At 49.9% G+C, this 25,545-nt stretch overlaps 3 protein-coding genes across 4 annotated transcripts in view; 2 read left to right on the top strand and 1 right to left on the bottom strand.

The window, feature by feature from the left end:
• Positions 1–1,594: 1,594 nt before the first annotated feature.
• LOC144740863 (uncharacterized) lies at positions 1,595–6,692 on the top strand (the record flags this gene model as incomplete). Its single annotated transcript, XM_078623575.1, has 2 exons — positions 1,595–5,392; positions 5,467–6,692. A coding segment is annotated over one exon (2,823 nt), but the record flags the coding sequence as incomplete, so codon positions are not given.
• Positions 6,693–8,189: 1,497 nt separating this feature from the next.
• LOC144740865 (glucose-6-phosphatase 2-like) lies at positions 8,190–18,258 on the top strand. Its single transcript, XM_078623578.1, has 5 exons — positions 8,190–8,495; positions 10,923–11,421; positions 12,167–12,276; positions 13,575–13,796; positions 14,748–18,258. The coding sequence occupies exons 2-5, from the start codon at positions 11,204–11,206 to the stop codon at positions 15,263–15,265; spliced, it is 1,068 nt and encodes a 355-aa protein (XP_078479704.1). The 5' UTR covers positions 8,190–8,495; positions 10,923–11,203; the 3' UTR covers positions 15,266–18,258.
• Positions 18,259–19,715: 1,457 nt separating this feature from the next.
• The window catches only part of LOC144740864 (uncharacterized), a 30,408-nt gene continuing 24,578 nt past the window's right edge, over positions 19,716–25,545 (bottom strand). For both annotated transcript variants that reach the window (XM_078623577.1, XM_078623576.1), the window contains exons 15-18: positions 25,292–25,346; positions 23,453–23,526; positions 21,761–21,821; positions 19,716–20,588 (exon numbers count right to left, since the gene is read on the bottom strand). In XM_078623577.1, the coding sequence (XP_078479703.1) occupies positions 20,455–20,588; positions 21,761–21,821; positions 23,453–23,526; positions 25,292–25,346 (324 nt within the window). In that variant the 3' untranslated portion in view covers positions 19,716–20,454. The remainder of the gene's footprint in view (positions 20,589–21,760; positions 21,822–23,452; positions 23,527–25,291; positions 25,347–25,545) is intronic.

The raw sequence follows: 25,545 nt of genomic DNA, 5'->3' as shown, positions 1-25,545 counted from the left end.
GAAAATACAGGAAAAGACGCCAAAATATTCTACAAAAAGCACCGTACACCAACGCTGGTGCAAGTCAAACAACAACAACAACAACCACAAGACAACTTAGATTAAGGCCATCAGTCTAACTGCGTACTACAACAAACAAACATGGCCAAACCAAAAAACGTTTCGAAATCACCAAAATGAGAGAGCATGGCGCATGAAACTGAACTAAAACTATTCAACTATTCTTATTTCACCAAGTAAGACCCACTGAGCTGAAGAGCTATTTTTCAGAAGCGTCCTGGCTATCACAAATGAGACCTCAACGAAGAGGGCCTTATCAACGCGTGGGCATTTATAGCAGTAGCCCAATACTCTAAACGCAACGTTGACGTTTAAATGTGGAGGGAAAAATCGGAGGACCGGAAGAAATATCCACGCGACCGCAGGAAAAACGTGCAAACTCACAAATATACAGGATTCAGAGTCGGACTCGAACTCACGGCGATGGAGTTAGCATCGGCCACCGTGGCATCCTTAGCTTGCCTCTTACGAGTTTGATCATGGCTGCTACATCATCATCATCATCCTCCTCTTCTGATCGTTCACTGCCTTCTGCTGTTGTCATTGTTGTCATCATCATCAGACATCTGCCACGATCAATCCTGCGATGCAACAATCGGACCCAGTGATTGGTGCACAACCTGGTCCTGCACCTACCCAGCTGAAGCCACGCGGAGATCCACAGACTTACAAAGTCCCACACACTCACAAAGACACACAAAGAGACCCACACCCTCACAAAGAGACCCACACACTCACAAAGAGACCCACGCGCACACAAAGACACACACAGAGACCCACACCCTCACAAAGAGACCCACACCCTCACAAAGAGACCCACACACTCACAAAGAGACCCACACACTCACAAAGAGACCCACACACTCACAAAGAGACCCACACACTCACAAAGAGACCCACACACTCACAAACAGACCCACACACTCACAAAGAGACCCACACACTCACAAACAGACCCACACACTCACAAAGAGACCCACACACTCACAAAGAGACCCACACGCACACAAAGACACACACAGAGACCCACACCCTCACAAAGAGACCCACACCCTCACAAAGAGACCCACACACTCACAAAGAGACCCACACCCTCACAAAGAGACCCACACACTCACTAAGAGACCCACACACTCACAAAGAGACCCACACCCTCACAAAGAGACCCACACACTCACAAAGAGACCCACACACTCACAAAGAGACCCACACACTCACAAAGAGACCCACACACTCACAAAGAGACCCACACACTCACAAAGAGACCCACCCACTCACAAAGAGACTCACACACTCACAAAGAGACCCACACACTCACAAAGAGACCCACACGCACACAAAGACACACACAGAGACCCACACCCTCACAAAGAGACCCACACCCTCACAAAGAGACCCACACACTCACAAAGAGACCCACACCCTCACAAAGAGACCCACACACTCACAAAGAGACCCACACACTCACAAAGAGACCCACACACTCACAAAGAGACCCACACACTCACAAAGAGACCCACACCCTCACAAATAGACCCACCCACTCACAAAGAGACTCACACACTCACAAAGAGACCCACACACTCACAAAGAGACCCACACCCTCACAAAGAGACCCACACCCTCACAAAGAGACCCACACCCTCACAAAGAGACCCACACCCTCACAAAGAGACCCACACTCTCACAAAGAGACTCACACACTCACAAAGAGACCCACACCCTCACAAAGAGACCCACACTCTCACAAAGAGACTCACACACTCACAAAGAGACCCACACACTCACAAAGAGACCCACACCCTCACAAAGAGACCCACACGCACACAAAGACACACAAAGAGACCCACACCCTCACAAAGAGACCCACACCCTCACAAAGAGACCCACACGCACACAAAGGCACACACAGAGACCCACACCCTCACAAAGAGACCCACACGCACACAAAGACACACAAAGAGACTCACACCATCACAAAGAGACTCACACACTCACAAAGAGACTCACACACTCACAAAGAGACTCACACACTCACAAAGAGACCCACACCCTCACAAAGAGACCCACACTCTCACAAAGAGACTCACACACTCACAAAGAGACTCACACACTCACAAAGAGACTCACACACTCACAAAGAGACCAACACCCTCACAAAGAGACCCACACCCTCACAAAGAGACTCACACACTCACAAAGAGACTCACACACTCACAAAGAGACTCACACTCTCACAAAGAGACCCACACCCTCACAAAGAGACCCACACACTCACAAAGAGACCCACACGCACACAAAGAGACCCACACACTCACAAAGAGACCCACACACTCACAAAGAGACCCACACACTCACAAAGAGACCCACACCCTCACAAAGAGACCCACACGCACACAAAGACACACAAAGAGACCCACACCCTCACAAAGAGACCCACACCCTCACAAAGAGACCCACACGCACACAAAGACACACACAGAGACCCACACCCTCACAAAGAGACCCACACGCACACAAAGACACACAAAGAGACCCACACCATCACAAAGAGACCCACACCCTCACAAAGAGACCCACACCCTCACAAAGAGACCCACACCCTCACAAAGAGACCCACACTCTCACAAAGAGACTCATACACTCACAAAGAGACCCACACCCTCACAAAGAGACCCACACCCTCACAAAGAGACCCACACCCTCACAAAGAGACCCACACCCTCACAAAGAGACCCACACTCTCACAAAGAGACTCACACACTCACAAAGAGACCCACACCCTCACAAAGAGACCCACACCCTCACAAAGAGACCCACACCCTCACAAAGAGACCCACACTCTCACAAAGAGACTCACACACTCACAAAGAGACTCACACACTCACAAAGAGACCCACACACTCACAAAGAGACCCACACGCACACACAGAGACCCACACGCACACACAGAGACCCACACTCTCACAAAGAGACTCACACACTCACAAAGACACGCACACAAAGAGACCCACACACTCACAAAGAGACCCACACGCACACACAGAGACCCACACGCACACACAGAGACCCACACCCTCACAAAGAGACTCACACACTCACAAAGACACGCACACAAAGAGACCCACACACTCACAAAGAGACCCACACCCTCACAAAGAGACCCACACCCTCACAAAGAGACCCACACGCACACAAAGAGACTCACACACTCACAAAGACACCCACCCACTCACACAGAGACCCACACACTCACAAAGAGACCCACACACTCACACAGAGACCCACACACTCACACAGAGACCCACACCCTCACACAGAGACCCACACACTCACAAAGAGACCCACACTCTCACAAAGAGACTCACACACTCACAAAGAGACCCACACGCACACACAGAGACCCACACACTCACACAGAGACCCACAGACTCACACAGAGACCCACACACTCACACAGAGACCCACAGACTCACACAGAGACCCACACCCTCACAAAGACACGCACACAAAGAGACTCACACACTCACAAAGAGACTCACACACTCGCAAAGAGACCCACACCCTCACAAAGACACGCACACAAAGAGACTCACACACTCACAAAGAGACCCACACGCACACAAAGAGACCCACACACTCACAAAGAGACCCACACGCACACAAAGAGACCCACACACTCACAAAGAGACCCACACCCTCACAAAGAGACCCACACACTCACAAAGAGACCCACACGCACACAAAGAGACCCACACACTCACAAAGAGACCCACACGCTCACAAAGAGACCCACACACTCACAAAGAGACCCACACGCACACAAAGAGACCCACACTCTCACAAAGAGACCCACACGCACACAAAGAGACCCACACACTCACAAAGAGACCCACACGCACACAAAGAGACCCACACACTCACAAAGAGACCCACACCATCACAAAGAGACCCACACACTCACAAAGAGACCCACACACTCACAAAGAGACCCACACACTCACAAAGAGACCCACACCCTCACAAAGAGACCCACACACTCACACAGAGACCCACACGCACACACAGAGACCCACACACTCACAAAGAGACCCACAGACTCACACAGAGACCCACACACTCACAAAGAGACCCACACACTCACAAAGAGACCCACACACTCACAAAGAGACCCACACCCTCACAAAGAGACCCACACACTCACACAGAGACCCACACGCACACACAGAGACCCACACACTCACAAAGAGACCCACAGACTCACACAGAGACTCACCCACTCACACAGAGACCCACAGAATCACACAGAGACCCACAAACTCGCACAGAGACCCACAGACAAAGATCCCCCGTATAGCCTCAACAGACTGTTGGGGCAAGTGCTGTTAGCGAGCACCAATGAAGGCCGGCACGGCACATGAGGGGGTAGGTGGCCAGCACCACGCCCGGCCGCCTTTGTCTCCCCAGTGGCGATGTTTACACACCGCACCAGGTACTGATTTGAGGCTGAGTCCACATAAGGTGCGGTGGAAGGACAACAGATTAAACACCCAAAAAGCTAATTTTGATTTAAAGCTTTCGTGACTGCAGGGATTCATCTTCTTGGTTCTTTCGGTAAAGTCACGTAGAAGGGAAACAATAAAATAATAGAAATATAAAACAAAAGCAGTTGGAGAGAATTGAGTTTTCACCTGATGACGGACGCTTGTGTTGCGCCCTAAACGTCGTGATTTATTTTATTTTCTACCCACGTGACTTTACCGAAAGAACCAAAGAGTTTTGATTCCTGCAGTCACGAAAGCCCCAAATCAAGAATGAATTATTTATATGATGCCGCTGCTGCTGTTGGTTCAATGAAGGACACTGAACGTGGTGGCCTGTGTACGTGCCAATTCGTGTTTAAACCCTCCCGATGGAGGTGACGCTGGTGAACGCCGTCATCTCGGCGAGATATGATAACTTGGGTAGCAAAAACCCTTTCAGAGTCTTAGATCCACAACAACAACTACGTCCACGCAATCTGGTACCAGATAAAGCTGCCCCGAGTGAAGGCGGCTTGTGTTGTGGCCACCGAGAACACGCGGACATCACGGCGGCATTGTTTGTGTTGTGTTGTTTGTGAGGGATTATTAAGTCTTCGTTATTCAAATTGTGTGGTTTGTGTCGCTTGGTTTTGGCGGGATTGTTCGTGTTGTTTGTGTTGGTTGTGAGCGATTATTAAGTTGTTATTCAAATTGTGTTGTTTGTGTCTCGGTTTTGGCGGGATTGTTTGTGTTCTTTGTGAGGGATTATTAAGTCTTCGTTATTAAAATTGTGTGGTTTGTGTCGCTTGGTTTTGGCGGGATTGTTTGTGTTGTTTGTGAGGGATAATTAAGTTGTTATTCAAATTGTGTTGTTTGTGTCTAGGTTTTGGCGGGATTGTTTGTGTTGTTTGTGTTGGTTGTGAGCGATTATTAAGTTGTTATTCAAATTGTGTTGTTTGTGTCTCGGTTTTGGCGGGATTGTTTGTGTTGTTTGTGAGGGATAATTAAGTTGTTATTCAAATTGTGTTGTTTGTGTCTCGGTTTTGGCGGGATTGTTTGTGTTGTTTGTGTTGTTTGTGAGGGATAATTAAGTTGTTATTCAAATTGTGTTGTTTGTGTCTCGGTTTTGGCGGGATTGTTCGTGTTGTTTGTGTTGGTTGTGAGCGATTATTAAGTTGTTATTCAAATTGTGTTGTTTGTCTCTTGGTTTTGGCGGGATTGTTTGTGTTGTTTGTGAGGGATTATTAAGTCTTCGTTATTAAAATTGTGTGGTTTGTGTCGCTTGGTTTTGGCGGGATTGTTCGTGTTGGTTGTGAGCGATTATTAAGTTGTTATTCAAATTGTGTTGTTTGTCTCTTGGTTTTGGCGGGATTGTTTGTGTTGTTTGTGAGGGATTATTAAGTCTTCGTTTTTAAAATTGTGTGGTTTGTGTTGCTTGGTTTTGGCGGGATTGTTTGTGTTGTTTGTGAGGGATAATTAAGTCGTTATTCAAATTGTGTTGTTTGTCTCTCGGTTTTGGCGGGTATTGCTCGTGTTGTTTGTGAGGAATTGTCTCTTTGTTATTCAAATTACATTGTTCGCGTCTCGTGTTTTTGACGGGATTATTTCAAGTTTTGTGAGGTAATATATCACGTTACCTTTGCGTCGCTTGCAATCCTGAGGGTTGGGTAATATTGTGTGCGGTGTGCCTTGTGTTCACGATGGATTCGTTCATTTGTGTTGTCCGTGTGTCCCGTGTTTTTTTAAGATCTTCGTTACGTGCGGTGTCAGTGCCGTGATATTTGGCGGGGATTGTTGTTCCCCCCGTGTTCTCGCTATAATTCCGTGTGTTCTACGAGCCCCCCCAATTTAGCTTGTTGTTTGCGTCCTCCGTGTTTGTTTGGCATTGCATTGTTTTCATATTCTTAGGTTGTTCGGTAAAGTCACGTAGGTAAAAAATTCAAATTAATAAAAGTAAAATAAAAAAAAGCTTGTGTTGCCTCCGAAACGTCGTGATTTTTATTTTATTTTTATTTTACTTTTATTAATTTTAATTTTTTACCTACGTGACTTTACCGAAAAAAACTAAGAATATGAATCCTTGCAGTCACGAAAGCCTCAAATCTAGAATTGCATTGTTTTGTTTTTAACCCGGGAAGGAGCGGTGGCGCAGCGGTTAGCGCTACGCTGCGCTACGAACCCCGCGTCCCGAGTTCGATTCCCGACCACGGTCACCAACATCGTAAAACCGGTCCCGGGCATCCCCTAGGTCGACTCAGCCCCAAAACGAGCACCTGATGCGGTTCGTGTAAACACCGCCCCTTTTGGGAGACAAAGGCGGCCGGGCGTGGTTGCTGTCCCACCCACCCCCCCTCGTGTGCCGTGCCGGCCTTCATAGGCGCCCCAACAGTCTGTGAAGGCCGGCACGATGGTGGTGGGGGGGGTTATTTGTCCGTGTTCCCGTGAGGTCCCGAGTTGTTTGTGTCGCCGTGTTGTTTTTGGCCGTATTGTTGTCGCCCTGCGTGCTTGTGTCTCTCCCCCCTCTCCCCTCTCCCTCCCTCCCTCTCTCTCTCGCTCTCTCGGACATCAGTTCATCATTAACTCGGACACGCCGCCGCGTTCTTCGGCGCTCATCCGCGGGTCGGCGTTAACTTGCACAAACATCAGCACGGCGGTCCGGGGTGGGTGGGGAGGGACGGCGAATTATTCCACTCCCGCCGCCGCCTCCTCCTCTCCCCCCGTGTCTCTCCATTGATGATCATCACTCACTCCCCCTTCCCTCCTCCTCCTCCTCTGTATCTCTCTTCTCTTACTTTATCTCTTTTTTTATTTTTTTAAATATTTTTTTTCCATGCACTCCCTCCTTGTGGCTCCCCGTTGACTCCCCCCCCCTTCACTCCCTCCCCTGTGACTCTCCATTCACCACCCCCGCCCCCGCCTTTACATCCCTGCCGTCTTTGTCTCACCGTCCCATCCCTCTGCTCTCGCCTCTCCACGTGTCTAACTTAACGCCGATTCTCCCTCCTCTGCCCCCATCGCTCCCTCCCCTCTCCACCTCCATTTAATCAAATCTCCATTCACCCCCCCCCACCCACCCTCACCTGTCTCTCTTCCCCCTGTCCCCACGTCTCGTGTCACTCCATCCTCTCCCTAGCCTCCATCTCCCCGCTCCCTGTGTCTCACTTAATTCCCTCCGCTCATGCCTCCCCGTTTGACCTCTCTCTATTCAATCTTGATTTGAAGCTTTCGTGACTGCAGCAATCCATACTCTTTGGTTCTTTCGGTAAAGTCACGTGGGTAAGAAAAGAAAATAAATCACGACGTTTCGGGCGCAACACAAGCGTCCGTCATCAGGTGGGAAAGCGTGGTCATGCTCTCTCTCTCTATCCCTTCACCACCTCTCCCCTCCGTCAGTGTCTCCCCGTGAACTCCCTCCTCTTGCTACCTTCACTCCCCATCCTTTCTGCCCGTCTCCCCATGCCAGCGACCTTCTGCCCCTCCCCGCTCTCACCTCATCCCCTCATCCTCCCTCCCTCCCCACCACCACCCCCCTCCGCTCACCCCACAGTCACCCCCCCCCATCTCCCCACCACCACCACTTAGCGCTCCCCTCCCTCTCCCCTTTCGCCCTCTCGTCGTCGTCAACACGGCTCCTATATAAAGGGCTCTGTGCTCTCAGTCGGGCAGAGGTCTGTGTGCACAGAGCCACAGCTGGAATCAACCCACAGGACGAGTCGACGGCCGTCAAAGTCTTAGCGCTTCAGAGTTCCATCACTGCGCGTAGCGAGGACATTCTGCAGTGGTTCCTGAATTAGGCGCCTCGTCGGAAACGTCGGGTTTTTTTGTTTTTTTGTGTCATTATTGTAAGTGGTGTATTGGGTAGAGCAGCGGCAGCGTCAACAACATCAATATCACATCTGGTGCCGCGAAAGGGTGAGTTGTGTTCGCTTGCACACACCTCATGGGGCTATTGATGATGGTGGTGGTGGTCGTGATTTCGTGTTCCCGTTTATGACTTCCTCTGAGAGATTCAGTTCTGAGCGATTTCGCCATTCAGTTGCTTCGTCTGAGAGTTGGTGAATTGCAGATCCATCCATCACACCCACCTCGCTCACCCACGCGCCTCCAAATGCACGGTTGGGACAGTTGCCACGTTATATGGTCCATTGGATTTGTATCGGCAGCCGCACAGAGTCGAGGTCGATCGAGAGCGCTGTTTGCGAGCGCCTATTAAGGTGGGCATTGTGCGCAACACGTGCAGTGTTGTGTGCAGAGGCGCAGTCCTGCAACTGATTGCTCACGCCACTGCTGTCGGAAGGGTTCCTCCTATAGGGACCCTCTGCAGTTAATCGGGCTTCGTGCCCACAACTTTACCCTAACAAAAGCGACTTGCCGATCCTCTTGACTGCTGATGCACCCATTCTAATACCGCTGGGGAGATAATTAACATAAATTATGTAGTCATTCTGCTGCGTCGGCAGTGGCGCATAAGCGCGATTTAAACAGCGCATGTGCTCGCCATGAAGCAGGGCCATTGTTCGAAACGTCGCCTATTTTTTTGTTGTTTTACCTGTTTTGAACACCGCGCCACGGTGCTGTTTCTCATCGCCGAATGTGTCCGAGTGTCATCATGGATAACGTAACAAGCGGAGCACGATAACGGTGGGGAATTATTTCCGACTTCTGCCCATGATAAGACGCAATCCCTTCCCCCCCCCCCCCCACCGTATATTGTTTTATTACAAAACATTTATTTTCTTATTCCACATTCTCACGTCGCTGACATTCTGGACGGTATTACCAGTCTGCATCGACGGTATCAGGCACACAGGACTCATCAGAGCAGGCGGGGGTTGAGCTCGGGTATTTAAAACTGTTCTAAGGTTTAGGATGGACCCCCTATGTACGTGTTGTATTCTTCTTATAATCCGGTGTGCGTTATTTGACACCCACCGGGCACAAGATTTCGGATGCGTCTTCCTTTACGGAGCGTCTTAGACGAACACCCTTTGTTTGAGAACGTTTGATTTTACTTTGAATATAAAAAACAGTTTCGTTTGTAGTACTGTGTAAATGACGGTGTTGAATGGTTTGCCTCGTATGTTACCAATGGCGTTACGAGTCACATGCCGTTTGTAAAAACTGGTCATTAGACCTTCTTGGTTCTTTCGGTAAAGTCACGTAGAAGGGAAGTAATAAAATAATAAAAATAAAACATAATAAAACAATTCTCACGACGTTTCGGCCACAACGCAAGCAGCCATCCTCAGGCCTGTTTTATTATGTTTTATTTTTATTATTTTATTACTTCCCTTCTACGTGACTTTACCGAAAGAACCAAGAAGATGAATCCCTGCAGTCACGAAAGCTTTAAATCGAAAAATGGTCATTAGACATTTAATGTTTTTTTTTGTTATCCGGCTCCATGGTGTAAAACAAGTGCAGTCTCCAACTCGTGTCACCCACTCCCCCTCTGACCGATTTACAATGAAGGGTCATTGCCCGAACCGTTGCCAATTATATATTTACGAATTTTTAGGCCACACGCAGTGCTAATGACTATTTCGTTATTCATTCGTAATCGGGAGAATACGGTATATGCCACGTAGGCTATTGTAGAAATACAAACATCTATAAAGGTTTTGTTTGGGGTGAGATCGCGTATATACATATAAATGTGCCGTTAAACCCGCCACCACCCGACACAGTCAGTCAGTAATGTTTAGTGTCACGTAAGCAGAACGTGGACAATTCGTCACTCGTACAGCACCACCGGTTGTGTGTTGGAGAGTAAATCCACAACATTCACAATCCGAGTTCCGACGTTTCGCCAGTAATCACAACCGGCAGCATCAGGCGACAGCCACATTAGTGGAGACATCCTCCTCCTGTTTCGTTCTTAAATAGACAGCGGATAAATGTGATGTCGTCACCTGAGCCCTTCAGGTGAGAAGGCCAGGGGGGTGGGGGGAGGTTAATGAGTGTATATACATTACAATGGGTATCCATTACCGGTTGGATTATTCAACAAACCCTCTTATGGATATTGGTCGCGAACGCCTACGTGTTATATATATATACATCTATCGGTATAGATATTCAGCTCTTTGCCAATCCGCTGCGTGGATGAAGGTCACCCCACGCCGTGTTGGTCGTGACGTGTGTTTGACCATTCTTCAAGAATCGGTTCAGACATCATCATCATCGCTCGCCGCTGACGTTACACGCCGCGTCCATAGCGCAGTGCGCTATAGAGGAGATCAAGCCCACAATTCAGCAACGTCGCATACACGCAACGAACGTACTCATTTCCCTTCTTGCCCTCCCCCCTCACCCCCGCCCCTGTGTGTGACGGTGCAGGTCTTTGTCCCGTGTCAGGTCTCACAACTCATCAGTGGCCACGTGTGGTGTCGCTGTTGTTGGCAGCACAGCCCAGCCAATCCCAAACCACCGCAGAACAGACCCAAATCTATCTCAGCAAAGTCCAGTCTGAACTCATCTCCAACCCGGACCAGTCCTATTCCAAGCCTCTAGCGGTCTAGCCTAACCAAGAAGCCGAGTGCAATCCTCACTCAATCCCCAGCTCGATCTCAACTTCAGCCCAGGCTCTCTAGCTCAGCTCCCCACATCCTTCCTTAGCCATGGAACGCCTCCACGGCGGAGAGGTGTCCGTGATCCAGCACGTGCAGAGCGTCTTCAGCGGGCAGCAGCACACCCTCGACTTCATGTCCAACGTGGGAGACATCCGCACAGCCTTCCTCGTCTACTTCCCCATCTGCTTCTATCTGCGCCGCGACGTGGGCATCAGGATGGTGTGGGCGGCCGTGCTGGGAGACTGGGTCAACCTCATGTCCAAGTGGTGAGATCCTGCGGGTGGCGAGCGGTGGCTAACGCTCGCGACTCGCCACGTTTAGAATGAACGTCACGCGTTGAGTGCTTGGATGCTGGACGTTTTCCACGCGAGTATAAGCCGCTTAATGTCGGCTATTGTTTGTGGCCAGGTCGCTTCTGAAAAAAGAGCGAAATAGCTCAGTGGGACTTACCTGGTAACAATAAAAAAACTGTTCATAGTTTAAATGTTGACTTAAAGCTTTCGTGACGGCAGAAATTCATATTCTTTGGGTGTTTCGGTGAAGTCACGTAGATAGGTTCAAATCAATAAAAATAAACAAAAAACTACAAGCGATCGTCGTCATCCTGGCGACCGCTTGTGTTGCGATCGAAGCGTCGTAGTTTTTTGTTTAATTTTTATTAATTTTAGCCTATCTACGTGACTTTACTGAAAGACCCGAAGAATATAGTTTGTAGTTTAGTTTATAGGGTCGGCAGTCAGGCAGTGCCGCGGGAACAATCCTGCCTCACAGCAACAAGCACCTGGGTTCGATTCTTGGAGTTTGTGCATTCTCGCCCTGTTCCCGATGGGTTTCCTCTGGGCTCTGCGATTTCCTCCCATGGCCTAAACAACGTACCAACTGGTATTGGCCATAACATCCCAATGCTAAAAATGTACCAACAAATGATTGAATCGGGATCGAACACACACAGAAGCGTGTCTCCCGCGTCGTGTCACCTTCATGCCGCGTGTCACCATGTCACTTGTGAAGGATCCTGTTCGGACATCGGCCCTACTGGTGGGTTCACGAGACGACTTTCTACGTGAACAGCACCGTGCCCTACCTGCAGCAGTTCCCCATCACCTGCGAGACGGGCCCAGGTGAGCAAGCCTCCACCTCCCCCCACACCGGTAAAGTCACGTAGGGAAAAATAAATAAAGAAATAAAAATACATTATAATAAAAAATAGGAAAAAATAATAGAAATTAAATAATAATAAATCACTATTATTTTATTTCTATTATTTATTCTTATTTATTTTCCTACGTGACTTTACCGAAAAAACCTAAGAGTACAGCACTTGCCCGAACAGCCTGCCAAGGCTATACAGGGGATCTTTGTCTCTAGGGAGCCTCTTTGCATTGTTTGACGTTGCAACTCGCTGACCCGCCCACACTGGACAACTGTGGAAAAGATGTCGATGTAAAGCTTCTTTCGTGACTGCAGGGATTCATCTTCTTGGTTCTTTCGGTAAAGTCACGTAGAAGGGAAGTAATAAAATAATAAAAATAAAACATAATAAAATATTATTAAATTTCGATGTAAAGTTTTCGTGACTGCAGGGATTCATCTTCTTGGTTCTTTCGGTAAAGTCACGTAGAATGGAAATAATAAAATAATAAAAATAAAACAATAAAATATTATTAAATTTCGATTTAAAGCTTTCGTGACTGCAGGGATTCATCTTCTTGGTTCTTTCGGTAAAGTCACGTAGAAGGGAAGTAATAAAATAATAAAAATCAAACATAATAAAATAATTCTCACGACGTTTCGGCCACAACGCAAGCAGCCGTCCTCAGGTGAAGACATTCAGACGCTGTCTCCCCGACAGACCTGGTCTTCACCTGAGGACGGCTGCTTGCGTTGTGGCCGAAACGTCGTGATAATTATTTTATTGTTCTATTTTTATTATTTTATTATTTCCCTTCTACGTGACTTTACCGAAAGAACCAAGAAAATGTGGAAAAGATCTTCAGAGCTCATCGGATTCCTCCAGTCTACATTTCTAAATCCTTTATATTAAGTTCACTTGCTTGCTTGCTTAGGACCGTGCAAATCTTTCGGTCGTTTTTTAACCCACTTCCCGTGATCCAATCGAGCTGACATTTTCCACACAGACTCGTTGTGCGTGACAATTAATGTTCGTGAAATTTTTTTCCCAAAATATTACATTTTTTAGGACAAAAAATTATATTTAATTACCAATTGCTTAATGCTGCCATGCAATCATCTGACCCATAGGTGGCAGCCATCTCAAGCCAGAGGACGAGAAGACTCTAGCCGCCACGCATATAAAGGATTTATAGTGAAAAACTTTGTTTTTACGGGTTATACTTGTTCAGATTCAGTATCTCACGTGTGCACGCGTGTCCCACCCCACCCGCCCCGCGCGAGGCAGGCAGCCCGTCGGGCCACGCGATGGGCTCGGCGTGCGTGTGGTACGTGATGGTGAGGGCCCTCCTGGACTCGCGCGCCGTGGTGGCCCGCGGGCCCGCGACCCGCCGCTGGCTCGGCGCGGCGCTCTGGAGCGCCTTCGCCGTCGTGCAGCTCGGAGTCGGCATCTCCCGGCTCTTCGTCGCCGCGCACTTCCCACACCAAGTCCTGCTGGGAGCGCTCGCCGGTACGTGCGGAAACTCATCCTCCGCCTCCTCCTCCTCTTCATCGCCCTCATCGAAACCCTCATCGAAACCCTCCTCCACCGCGTCGGCACCCTTATCGCTTCATCCGACTCATCGTCATCTTCCACATCGTCATTCTCGTCTTCATCCTTCTCTCTTCATCTTCCACATCGTCATCCTCGTCTTCACTCGACTCATCTCATTTCCCCGCTACCTCCTCATCCTCCACCCAATCGTCCTCCTTTCTCCTCTTCCTCCACCTATGCCTGTTCCTCCTTCGTCATCCCCATCTTTCTCATCCTTCTCGCCCTCCAAAAAAACTTGAGATGTCGTGAGTTCAGAGTAGAGAGATGCAGGCCACGTAAGCGATGCAGTGAAATGTGGAGAACTGTAGACAAGAGGTCGATGTAGTGAGATGACGGGAGAGATACACGAGATTAAAATAAGACTACTTACTTTGTAATCTTATCATGCTATTATGCGCAATAGAATTTGAGCGAGCGCAATTTTGACGCAACCTATTTTTCTGTAACATGAATCCAGAGAACACCTCTAAGGTTTTCCTCCGATTCACTTACGCCAAGCGTGCTCTCGCACAGACAGCTTTCCAATATACACTTAACAGTTTGTGGGGGCAAGTGGCACAGCACACGAGTGGGTGGCCAGCACCACGCCTGGCCGCATTTATTTCCCTAGCGGTGCCATTTACACATCGCGCCAGGTACTTATTTGAGGCCGAGACGACCTACGGGAGGGCAAGGACCAGTTCAGACAATCGTCATCGGTGTTGGTAGCGGCCGTGATCGGGAATCCAACTCGGCTCGCCGGGTTCGTAGCGCGGCGTGCTAACCGCCGCATCACCAAAGATCCCCCGTGTAGCCTTAACAGACTGTTGGGGGCAAGCGGTGTCATAGCGAGCTCACGTTCTGCTCCCCCACAACACACGCGCGCAGGCATGGCGGTGGCCCACCTCTTCGGCTCCGTCTCCTGCATCCACGACGCGCCGCTCTCGCGCTACGTGGGCACCAGCGCGGCGCTCTTCGCGCTGGCGCTGGGCTTCTACCTGGCGCTGCTCGCCGTCGGCGTCGACCTGCTGTGGACCGTCGCCTTCGCCAAGAAGTGGTGCCTGCACCCCGAGTGGGTGCACCTGGACAGCACGCCCTTCGCAGGCCTCGTGCGCAACCTCGGCGTGCTGGCGGGCACGGGGCTGGCGCTCAACTCGGGGCTGCACCGCGACGCGCTGGCGGGGGCCCGCGGCGAGGCGCCGGCGTTCCGCGCCGCCTGCGCCGTCGCCGCCGTGGTGACGCTGCGGCTGTACGACGGGGTCAAGGTGCCGAGCGACGACGAGCTGGCGTTCTACGTGCTTACGTTCTGCAAGAGCCTGCTGGTGCCGCTCAGTGCGCTGGCGCTGCTGCCGTACACGCTGCGCCACCTGCTCGACGCGGGAACGCGCCACCACAAGCTGGCCTAAGCCCCCGCGGGTGAGCGGGGGCGGCTTTGCAGGCGGTAGAGTTGCCTGCGCTCTCTAAATGTCGGATAAAAAAAGAAACGGGACTTATTATATAGGAAGGAGTACGTGCGGCAATGCCGGAGAGAGAGAGGGGGGGGGGGAGAAGGTAAACGCATTGTCTCCGGGTGTACCGTTGTCAGACAGCTGACAGAAGCCAGGACTTTTTAGTGTTAGTTTTTTGTTGTTCTGGAAAGAGCGACAGAGAACCCCGGACAGCTTGTCTCAAAGGGAAAAAAAAGAGGGGGTGATCCTGGGAAAACCAGGACGGGTGGCAACCCTAGCGGGCAGGCCTAAAGCTTCTCTCGCCCTCGACGGCTTGGGCAGGGCTTAAAGTTCCTCACCGAATATATTCCCGGTCCTGGTCTGTTGAAGTGGCCAGTGACGAGTCTAGACATAGCCATAGCACGAGGTGTGCCGGATCGCCGCTAAGTTGAAGTATTGAAGGAGGCTGCACGAGACTGATAGTCGCCATCGCGGCAGGAGGTATATTGGACTCGGTGTGCCGACTGAACGTAATCCCCGAGCGCGGGAGATCTTTAGGGTGGCATCAGGGGTGGGTGGTTGAGAGAGGACGTCTCCGCTCAAGACCGATCGGAGAGGGGACACGGGGAGTTGAGATGCGGGGAGTTGAGATGCGTGGAATTTCCCCCCCTCCCCTTTGTTTTGTAACCAAACACCCACGCCATCGCCCTCCGGCCATGCCACCACCCTCCGGCCGGGCCCCCCTATGGGGGCCCTAGCGGAGTTGCACCGCCTGCACACTCGACAAACGGCCACGGCCGCCGTCGGGGGCGGGTGGAAAAGAAACGGAGCGAGCGAGGCAAAGACGACGGAACGGGAAAAAAGGAGAAAGCGGCAATCGATTGACACGGTCGCAGGGTGCAGGGTGACGCAACGGACGAACTCCGAGGACGGTGGCCATGGAACTTTGCCGACTCGAGGGCACGTGCATGTGCTCGTGCACGCGACGCAGGGTGCCCGCGCGTGTCCAGCGTTCTTCGTTTCTCTCCCCGTCGAGCAAAGCGTCTGGGAGCTGTGGCAGGGCGGTTATCGCACTGTTGCTGAGGACCCGGTCCCGGCCCCCTCCCTCGAAGTCGACTCGGCCTTGAGCGAGTACCCCGGTGTGATGTGAAATCATCAGCGCTGCGGAAAGGCAAAAGATTGCCGGGCATGGTGGTCGCCATATTGCCCACCGGTGGGCCTTGTCATACTCACAGTGGTGTTCGCTCACAGCGCTTGCCCCAACAAGTCTGTTCAAAGGCTACATGGGGAGGAGAGGGGGGGGATATTTGTCTTTGTGTGGCATTGGTTCAAGAGACCAAGATGAGCGAGAGAGACGGAGAGAGGGGGTTAAATGCGTGTCCCCGACACTGTTTAGTTAAGCTAGAACGTATCTCAGTGAAACCCGGGTAAGTGCCGGGCTCGTGTGTTGATGCGATACGTTACCTATACTCGTGTTTTTGCGACGTTGCCTTATTAAGTTAAGTTATTGCGGTGTAATGCAAAAGCAGCTATCGAATGTACTACACGACTTTGCGATTCCAGGACAATGCACAAAAAACATGCGTTTTAAAATCGTGTCGAATTATTTCAAAACGTACTAAATAAAAAAAAATGTTCTACATTTACGACGGTTTATAAGCCTACACCTTCACGACACAGTCCCATCATTTGCAATCAATATTATCGGCCCGGATACAAAGCTGACTTTTACAAAATAATATTTGGCCAAATATCACAACCAGAAACCCTATTGAAAGCGAGTCTTAATACAAGCACAGCATCGCTTAACCGGCCGTCACATATCCGCCCTGACCAATTAACCGACCACACTCAGAGCAGCATTGGTACGTGGTTGTTCACCAATCTGACCTCTTTCACCACCGGCTCTGGGATGTCAACGGGAGATGAGCAGCACCAATGCATAGATGCTCGTTTGAGCAGGGAAATCAATATTAGCCATGATCATTCCACTGCTGGATGAAGTCTTCTCCCAAGCCACCAACAGGTCTCAGTCCTCTTGAGCAATGCAAAGTGATTATACTAGTCCTGTGCTTTACTGAATCGATTGTGCTGTTTGTGTTAACGAATTTTGTTGTCGTTGTTGAGCATTGAGAGTTAAGGACACGCTACATCGAGCGTGTTAGGTCATCGCGGACGGTTCATAATGAGTTCTTTGCCACCACTCGCATATAGCGCACAGTAGGCATCGGCCGTCTTTCAATTGTTTGCGATCTCTTCGTATTTCAGATGCGAGTCTAAAAACTCACTCAAGCGTAACGGCAATAATTCTTCCCCGCAAGCGCTTCCAGCATTCGATTTGTCCGTGCCATGGTGTCGCGGCGAGTCCGCCGGAAATGCAAATCCAGGGGTCGCCAGTTTTACCCGATCTACCGGCACGGAAGCTGTAGCTTTTGTACGTTCAACTGCTTTCGCACCGTACGTAGCCCAAACGCACTAATCGTACACGACAGTTTATTTGGTCAGCAGGTGCTGGGGTAAAGTGTGGGTTGTTGGGTTGTTGCTCCTACCTTCTCCGAGATCTGACCGGTGCATAAAAACTTGGGGACGCAAATATCCTCGCGTTTGAGTGCCCTAGATCTTCCCTCTACTCGGAGGCCCTTCCGCCAGCAGCAGCGTGAGGGAGCAATTGCGGGGGATGCACCTTAACCCAAATCAAAACAAGCAAGGATTTGTCTGCCATTTGCGGTTGCAACTGGCAGCTCAAGTGGATATTTGCCGCGTAGAAATTAAATTAGAGCACTAACACACTTAGGGACTTCCAGATTGAACGAAATCTAGCAAATGCAGTTGTTGTCGTCGTTGCCCCACGTGCCGTTTGTACAATGGTCGTTGTGGCGTTGTTGCCTCTGCTGCTGCTGCTGTTGTTGTTGCTGACTTCACGGAGATGCACTTCGTTGCCAATTTCATTCAAATAAAAAACACAAATCCTCGTCTTGTTTACTCACGCACCCCGGGTGCTCTTTTCAGTGCTTAAGTGCATACGCGGGTCAACTGAAGCCAACATACACTGTGACAAGTTAACTGAGAGGAAAATAATTTGCCAGTAACTCTCAACCCAGTAATTGATTACAGAGACAAGCCTGTGGGAGCAGACCAATGGGAGCACATACGAAACTCCTCCGTTCACCGGCATATTGGTTCAAGCAAGCTGAACTCTGCTGAAGAGACACTGAATTCAAAGTTTTGCTTGTGTTGAACCATTTCTGCTGAAATTGTATGCACTCTCAGAAGGCCGTGCTACTGATGCGATATGTGAAACAATCTTAGTTGTTTTTTATGTGGAGACACATGGGAAGGATACCTTGCCTGCTTAGTCCGATTCTGTTCACCTAGACAAAGTGAACCGTGGGCAGGGGTGGAAGTGCAGTGTTCCTCACAGCGAGAAGCACCTGGGTTTGATTCCCGACGCAGGTACCTGCAGGTACCTTTCAGCGTGGAATTTGTACGTTCCCCACTCTGTGTGGGTTTCCTTTGGGTTCCCCAGTTTCCTTCCCAGAGCTAAGAACATTCAAAGTCGTTGGTGTTGGCCAAACAAACCCCCAAATACAGGAGCCCTCCTGGAATAGGGGTCCTCAGATTCAGCATGACATTCCTGGGTAAATGAGTAATTATTGTTGTAACGGTAGCACCAAAGTAATTCAATCTAGCACGGCAAAAGAACGTAGACAATTCAAAAACACTTGTTGCCTTTCCAAAAAATAATTTACTTATCTCTGCGAGGCGCCATACGACAGCAAACGAAGAGGCAGAATGATTATCCAGTTACTTATTATACAGTGACCGATTATGGAGACCTGAGACTCCATACAACTTCTGCCCAACTAATAATGACTGTGCATGCTTCCGAGGTTGGCATTATCCACGTGTTGGCAGGAAGAGAAATTCTTGGGCAATATTTAGCAAAAAAAAAAGTTAAATGGCCTAGAAAAAACTGCGGATTTTCAGAAAATCCGACGGCATCACTGACAATCGGCACAAAGTTTCAAAGTTGATTTTGCGTAACCCGGGAGTGAGAAATCAAGAGACCAGGGCTTAGTGTCCCATTTGCAAAGAGTGACCTTTGAGTCACTAAAATGACAAAAGCCAGACAGAACCAAAACACATTGAAGTAAAGCAAAGAAAGAGGTATTATATCATTATAATTTACAACCGTTGGGCCGAGCCACTGCTAGATTAAAGGCATGTTTGTGTGCTGGTCACAAGGGATTTGTGGTCAGAAACCGTGTGGTCAAGCTTCAACCCGCCAAGGCTGCAACATGGCCTGAATGTGGCAGTGCAGATATAAAGTAGGTTGCTGACCTATCTATACAGATTGTTTAAAGCTTTGTGTCCTATCTAAAGTACTTGTCTCCTACGCAAGAGAAAAACAAAACACAGGACGAGAAAATAAACATCCCACAGAAGACCCCTTCGTGAAAATACAAAAGAGTCCTGAGATTTATTCAGCCCTCTGCTGGTCACAAAAATCAAATGTTAGCATTATAAATTAAAGAAAGCAACAACAACAAAAAAACCCACTTAAGGTTAATATACAACACGCACATTCAAGTGAAGGAAAGAGTGGGATAACACCCCTGGGTATAGAGGCAGGGCACACATGACGACAGCTTCCACCATCGCACCGTACACGAATGACCGTGGTGATTTTCCCACAGGTCAGCAGGCACTCTCTCGCGAACTATCGGCACGACCTGCCGTCCTACCGACACGTGAAACACGGCTCCCGGCGTTACAAGCAGAACTTAAAACTTTCAGCTCCGTTTGTCTGAACACAAAATACACCTGGACCCAGCACACCAACATCTAGTATACCTCTGGTGATGGCTGTGGCTACCACGATTAACGTGGACGTCCACTCCCATCGATACCGGGAAACCCGGAAAAAATTCAGCGAGAAAAAAAATTGGCCCAGGACGTTACCGTTAATCCTTCGGTCTGGTGGCGGGCAACCAGGGTGAGAAGGCTACGACTACCAATTGCGTAGCTCCAAAGGAAATATCGATCGAACGGACGGACAGGAGGAGAGGGGACGGGAGTGCAGTCGTCGCTGGGGGTCGACGGACAGCATCCTCGGGATGGCAGCGGTGCGGTGGGGGAGGGGCGGCACGGTTTGGCACACGGGGCGGCTATGGGGACTCCCGACGAGGCGCGGTGTGAGGGGACAGGAGGTATGTGTCGAGAAGACGCACACGGTGCGTGGCGATGCAGTCCAGAACCCACTCGCGCGTCACGATCTGGGCGCTGTACAGGCGGTGCAGGGCTGTGGGGGCGGGGTCACAGGGGGTCAGGGGGTCAGGGGCGGCACAGGGAGATCAAGGACGGCACCGCTGAGTCAAGGCAGTACACAGAGTTAAGAGTCGGCACAAGGAGATAACGAGAGACGTTGCACCAAGAGAGACGACACAGCAGGGCTGGGATGAAACGTTGATCGATTCCTAGGATGCGTGGGTCAAGCTTGAATGGCTCTCGATTCGTATACATTGCACGTAATGGGTTCGTGTCACACCTGCAGCTGCTCGAGGTGCTAACCCGGTCACTGCAATGCTGAAATATAGAATGGATTCTTGAATGGAATCTCAAGCGTGAATGGCGGCGATTTTCTTACGAATCACCAGAGCATGCTGTCTGGGGAGGTTAGGGGGGCAATAGCACACAGTGGTCAGGAGAGCACGCGGAGTCCAGGGGAGACGGTACGTGGATGTGACGGACGGCACGCGGCATGTACGCAAGGAGCAGGAATGGAACACGGAGGCACACAGCAGGCAGCGTCACGGCACGAGAGGCTCAGTCAGACTTCTACCGAAGCGTCAACGAGGATGCACGGGAGCGGCCTGACGTCGCAGTGCGAGTCAAGCGCAGGAGCCCCAAGGGCGTGACGTCTCTGGGTTGGTGCTGTGGGTTCCGCGCTGCAGCGGAATGTGTGGCCTGCTTGCTTACCTCTTCTTGGTTCTTTCGGTAAAGTCACGTAGAAGGGAAGTAATAAAATAATAAAACATAATAAAATAATTCTCACGACGTTTCGGCCACAACGCAAGCAGCCGTCCTCAGGTGAAGACCAGGTCTGTCGGGGAGACAGCGTCTGAATGAAACACCACCACGCTTGGAGTTTATATTTAAGCTGGGTTGGAAGGGCGCCTTGACAAAAGAATTTGCATGTCAAGAGGAATTTAGCTCTTGATATGCAAATTCTTTTGTCAAGGCGCCCTTCCCCCCTTCCAACCCAGCTTAAATATACGCTCCAAGCTGTCTCCCCGACAGACCTGGTCTTCACCTGAGGACGGCTGCTTGCGTTGTGGCCGAAACGTCGTGAGAATTATTTTATTATGTTTTATTATTTGATTCCTTACCTTCTACGTGACTTTACCGAAAGAACCAAGAAGATGAATCCCTGCAGTCACGAAAGAAGCTTTAAATCGAAAAATGCTCGCTTACCTGTGAAGTCCATGCTGGCCGCGTTGGCGTCGGGCTGCATGACCAGCAGCGGCACAAAGTTCTGCACATACATAAAAAACACGCGTGTACACACACGTGTACACACGCGTGTACAGGCAACTTGCACACACACACACATATATCCCCCATATAGCCTTTAACAGACTGTTGGGGCAAGAGCTGGTAGCAAGCACTTGCGAAGGCTGGCACAGCACATTGTGGGATGGGTGGCCAATACCACGCCCGGATGCCTTTGTCTCCCCAGTGCTGATGTGGACGCACTGCACCAAGTACTTATTTAAGGCTGAGTCTACCTAGGGGAGGCCCGGGACCGATCCAGATATTCGCCGCTGTTATTAGGTGCAGAGTAACACAATGAAACCAAGATTATAGTGTTCGTCAGGGGACCGGTGAAATGGAATTCTCGATGCGGGATACGTCAGATGGGAGAGGACTGACTAAACGGGGGAACGAGAGACAATTCGCCATTTCAGCCGACACACCGCAAACCGCCCACCAGTAAAGCGGAAAATATAAAAACGTCGCGGTCGTGCGTGGAACACACGTGGTTCTAAAGCCTTAAGAACGCACATGCGTGTATATGCACGTGTGTGCGGGTGTGTGTGCGTGTGTGCTCTAAAATCACAGCAAATTGGCAGAGTAGGGGGCACAGGTGGTGCATCTGCCAGTCATCTCAGTCAGTCAACCTACAACGCCTGGGTCTGTCCCAGCACCCCCTGCCGGCATAGCCAGCCAGCCTTCTGCACTTCACGTGAAAGCCTCGAAGAGCACCTAGCCTGGCATAAGCCCCGTGGTGACATCACTGCCACTCGGCCGCAAATTGGTGGCTGTTCTGTGCACGTAGAAAGGCTGCCAAGCGTTGTTGTTGTCGCAGATTCAACTTCCGCGCTACAATCCCAGCCCTCCCAGGTTCGATTCCTGATCCTGATGCGCAGCAGCCGTAGTAAGCGGTATATACGAGCGTGGCAGAGCCTTCCCCCCTATGTTGACTTGGCCCTAAATGATCGGCTGGCGAGGCAGCGAGGTGATGAACAGTGGCTACAATGGGGAGGAAAATGGGGCCAGGGCACGCGCGGTACCGGTCACTTCAACCGCTCACACACCCGTCCCACCTCAGTAGATGCTCATTAGGGGCACAACAGAGACACGGGTTGTGCTTTGTCCAGCATAGAGCAATAGCAATATAATTAATGTACTAAGGAGAGAGCCTAACTGAGTTTGGAGAATGCGGTTGTGAAGAGGGTTTGGCCCAAGTCCTCTTTGTTAATGGCAAGAGCTTTATTTCACGTGGGAGGCAATGGGAGTGCCTGGAGGAAACCCACCAAACATATGAGGAACTCATGCCGCTGTTGCTGATGAGGTAAACCATGATGATGACGATCAGGAAAGCTGCTTGCTGTTAAGGATCAAATTTGCTTCAGGTACTGATGGTGGTGATGGTGTAGTTTCTACTGCTGCAAATGATGGTGACGACGGAGATGATGTTAACAATTATGAAGGTGTTGCCAATGATGCTCCTGCTGCCTATGACGATTATGACAATGCTACAGCTGCCAATAACAATGTCACTGCGGCTAATAATGACAATGAACGATGTTACCGCTGCTGCTCTCGATGATGATGATGATGCTACAGCTTCTGGAGGGAAGGCAGAGAGTCAGGAACACTCACCGGATGGAAGGAGAAAGCACTCGGATCCTTCACAAGCACGGCTCCGCTCATCTGAACCAGACACTCAAGTTCCGCTGTGCGACACACAAACACACAGGTCCTCGCCCGTCATTCGGCATTCATTACGCACAAAGTGCTTGCCACAAATGAGCCACAAATGAACCACAATACCTTGCTGTTCTCGTCAAGGAGCATAAACCATCACACAAACTCCGGTCATCCTCGCAGCAGTGGATAGATATTGGCTACGCCATCGGACAAAGACAGTCAAGCGCATCGCTCAGCTCTTTCAGATGCGCTTCTGCGGCTGTCTGGAATGCTGTTTCTTCCGATATTACTGGAGCTATGCACTTTTAAATCTAGATTAAAAAGAATTTCTTTAGAACTGCTTTTTTGTGTTTAGTTTGTTACCTTCCCCCGCACCTCTGATTAGCACCGTTTGCTACGTACGGTGCAAAACAACTTCAACATACACACATAGATGTATCTCGATTATTGATGATGACAGTGGTGGTGGTATGTCAAACGCCTTTCACACCGTACATAGCCAACTGTGCAAATCAGAGGTGCGAATCGGAGGTGGTGGTCGTTTTACTTTTCCAGCCTGTGGCTTTCACGGAGGTTAAAACTCAGCACTGCGATCCATTTTGGTGGCTCTCAAGCGGCTCATGATAAGCCAAAAAGCTCTGACCAACAATTAACCGAATGGCATTGACCATGTAATATACAAGGCGCCATCTACTGGTAGAAGCAATTTTTTTAATCTATTAATTCTCAGTCGGGGATTTTTGTCATCAGCCGCTCACAAAAAATGTTGTATTGTCTGCTCATGTCAGTGATTGTTCTGATTTGTGTTGAATTCCACAAAACAAATATTTTGCAAGCCACCCACGGATCGTGAACCACACGTTGGCCACCGCTCAATTAGATGAACCTCTGCCAACATAAATAATTGACAGCCCTTTGTCAATCCACCGCTGGATGAATGCCTCCCAGTACCCGTGTTGAGATCACTGTCTCCATAAATCTCAAACGAGGCCTGAGGAACATGTGATACCCGGTTCTGTGAGCTGTTCTCCAACACGGCGTGGTCTTATGTGTGAATTCAGACCGTTTTTCGTTGTTTTGCTGCCTTGCTTAAGCTTGTATTTAAATCCGCAGGGATTTATTTCCTTGTCCAATTTGCACTTATATATTTTATTTATTTATTCGCAGCGACTTCATCACCTTTTCTCTATTTTGCTCTTATAAAGTTTTTTTACACTCTCTGTTGACGTATCTCACTGACACGTCCCTACTGGACATCTGTGAAAAATAGCTTCATAGCTCATCAGATTCCACCTCCAAGATACACGAAGATTCAGATTCTGAACATGATGGGTCGCACTGCTCTGCGAGAGATCTCAACGGATACTCCGTCTCAAGATGAGACCCCGATAGCACAGTCTAAGGAGAGGGGCGGGGAAAGAACTCAAACTTAAAAACGCCGTGGTCTTTGGGGCTACTGCCTCGCCTACTCGCGACGCATTCCGGATTCTAAGACTCATCTGAAAAATCTGAAAATGAGACCAAATATACGGAATGTGGGATGATCCAAATCAAACCTGTTTTAATGCTCAGTCACACGACAACACCAACAAGTGGCACCGTTAACACGATGTCAGATCAATCTTTTTTTTCCCTGCCAACAGTGGTGGTCTCACGCGGCGTGTCGGCGGGCGACGTCGCCTCTCCGTTAAGGCACGTTCAGTCGTCACGCGACGTTCCCAAACTCCGAGTGAGATGATAATTTGCGAAATGTGTGAAGCTCATCCCCCCCCTCCCCGCACCAAAACCTACCTTTAGTCATGTCCTTGAAGGCACCGTAGCAGCAGATCTCATACTCTCGCAGAAGCTGGGACGGGAAAACAAGAGCACAAATGTGTGTCACCGTGTGCCCTCGCCACAGCACAACGGCCCTTCCCTCATCCCGCACCTCCGATTAGCACGGTTGGCTACGTACGGTGCAAAAGAAGTTCAACACACATACATAGACTCGCACAGAGACCAATAGACTCACACAAAGACCGATAGACTCACACAGAGACCAATAG

This window comes from Lampetra planeri, unplaced genomic scaffold (assembly GCF_965212315.1).
Source record: "Lampetra planeri unplaced genomic scaffold, kcLamPlan1.2.h2 scaffold_321, whole genome shotgun sequence".
NCBI classification, from domain to species: domain Eukaryota; kingdom Metazoa; phylum Chordata; class Hyperoartia; order Petromyzontiformes; family Petromyzontidae; genus Lampetra; species Lampetra planeri.
Note: the sequence above shows the minus strand (reverse complement) of the source record. Positions and strands in the feature narration are given on the sequence as shown.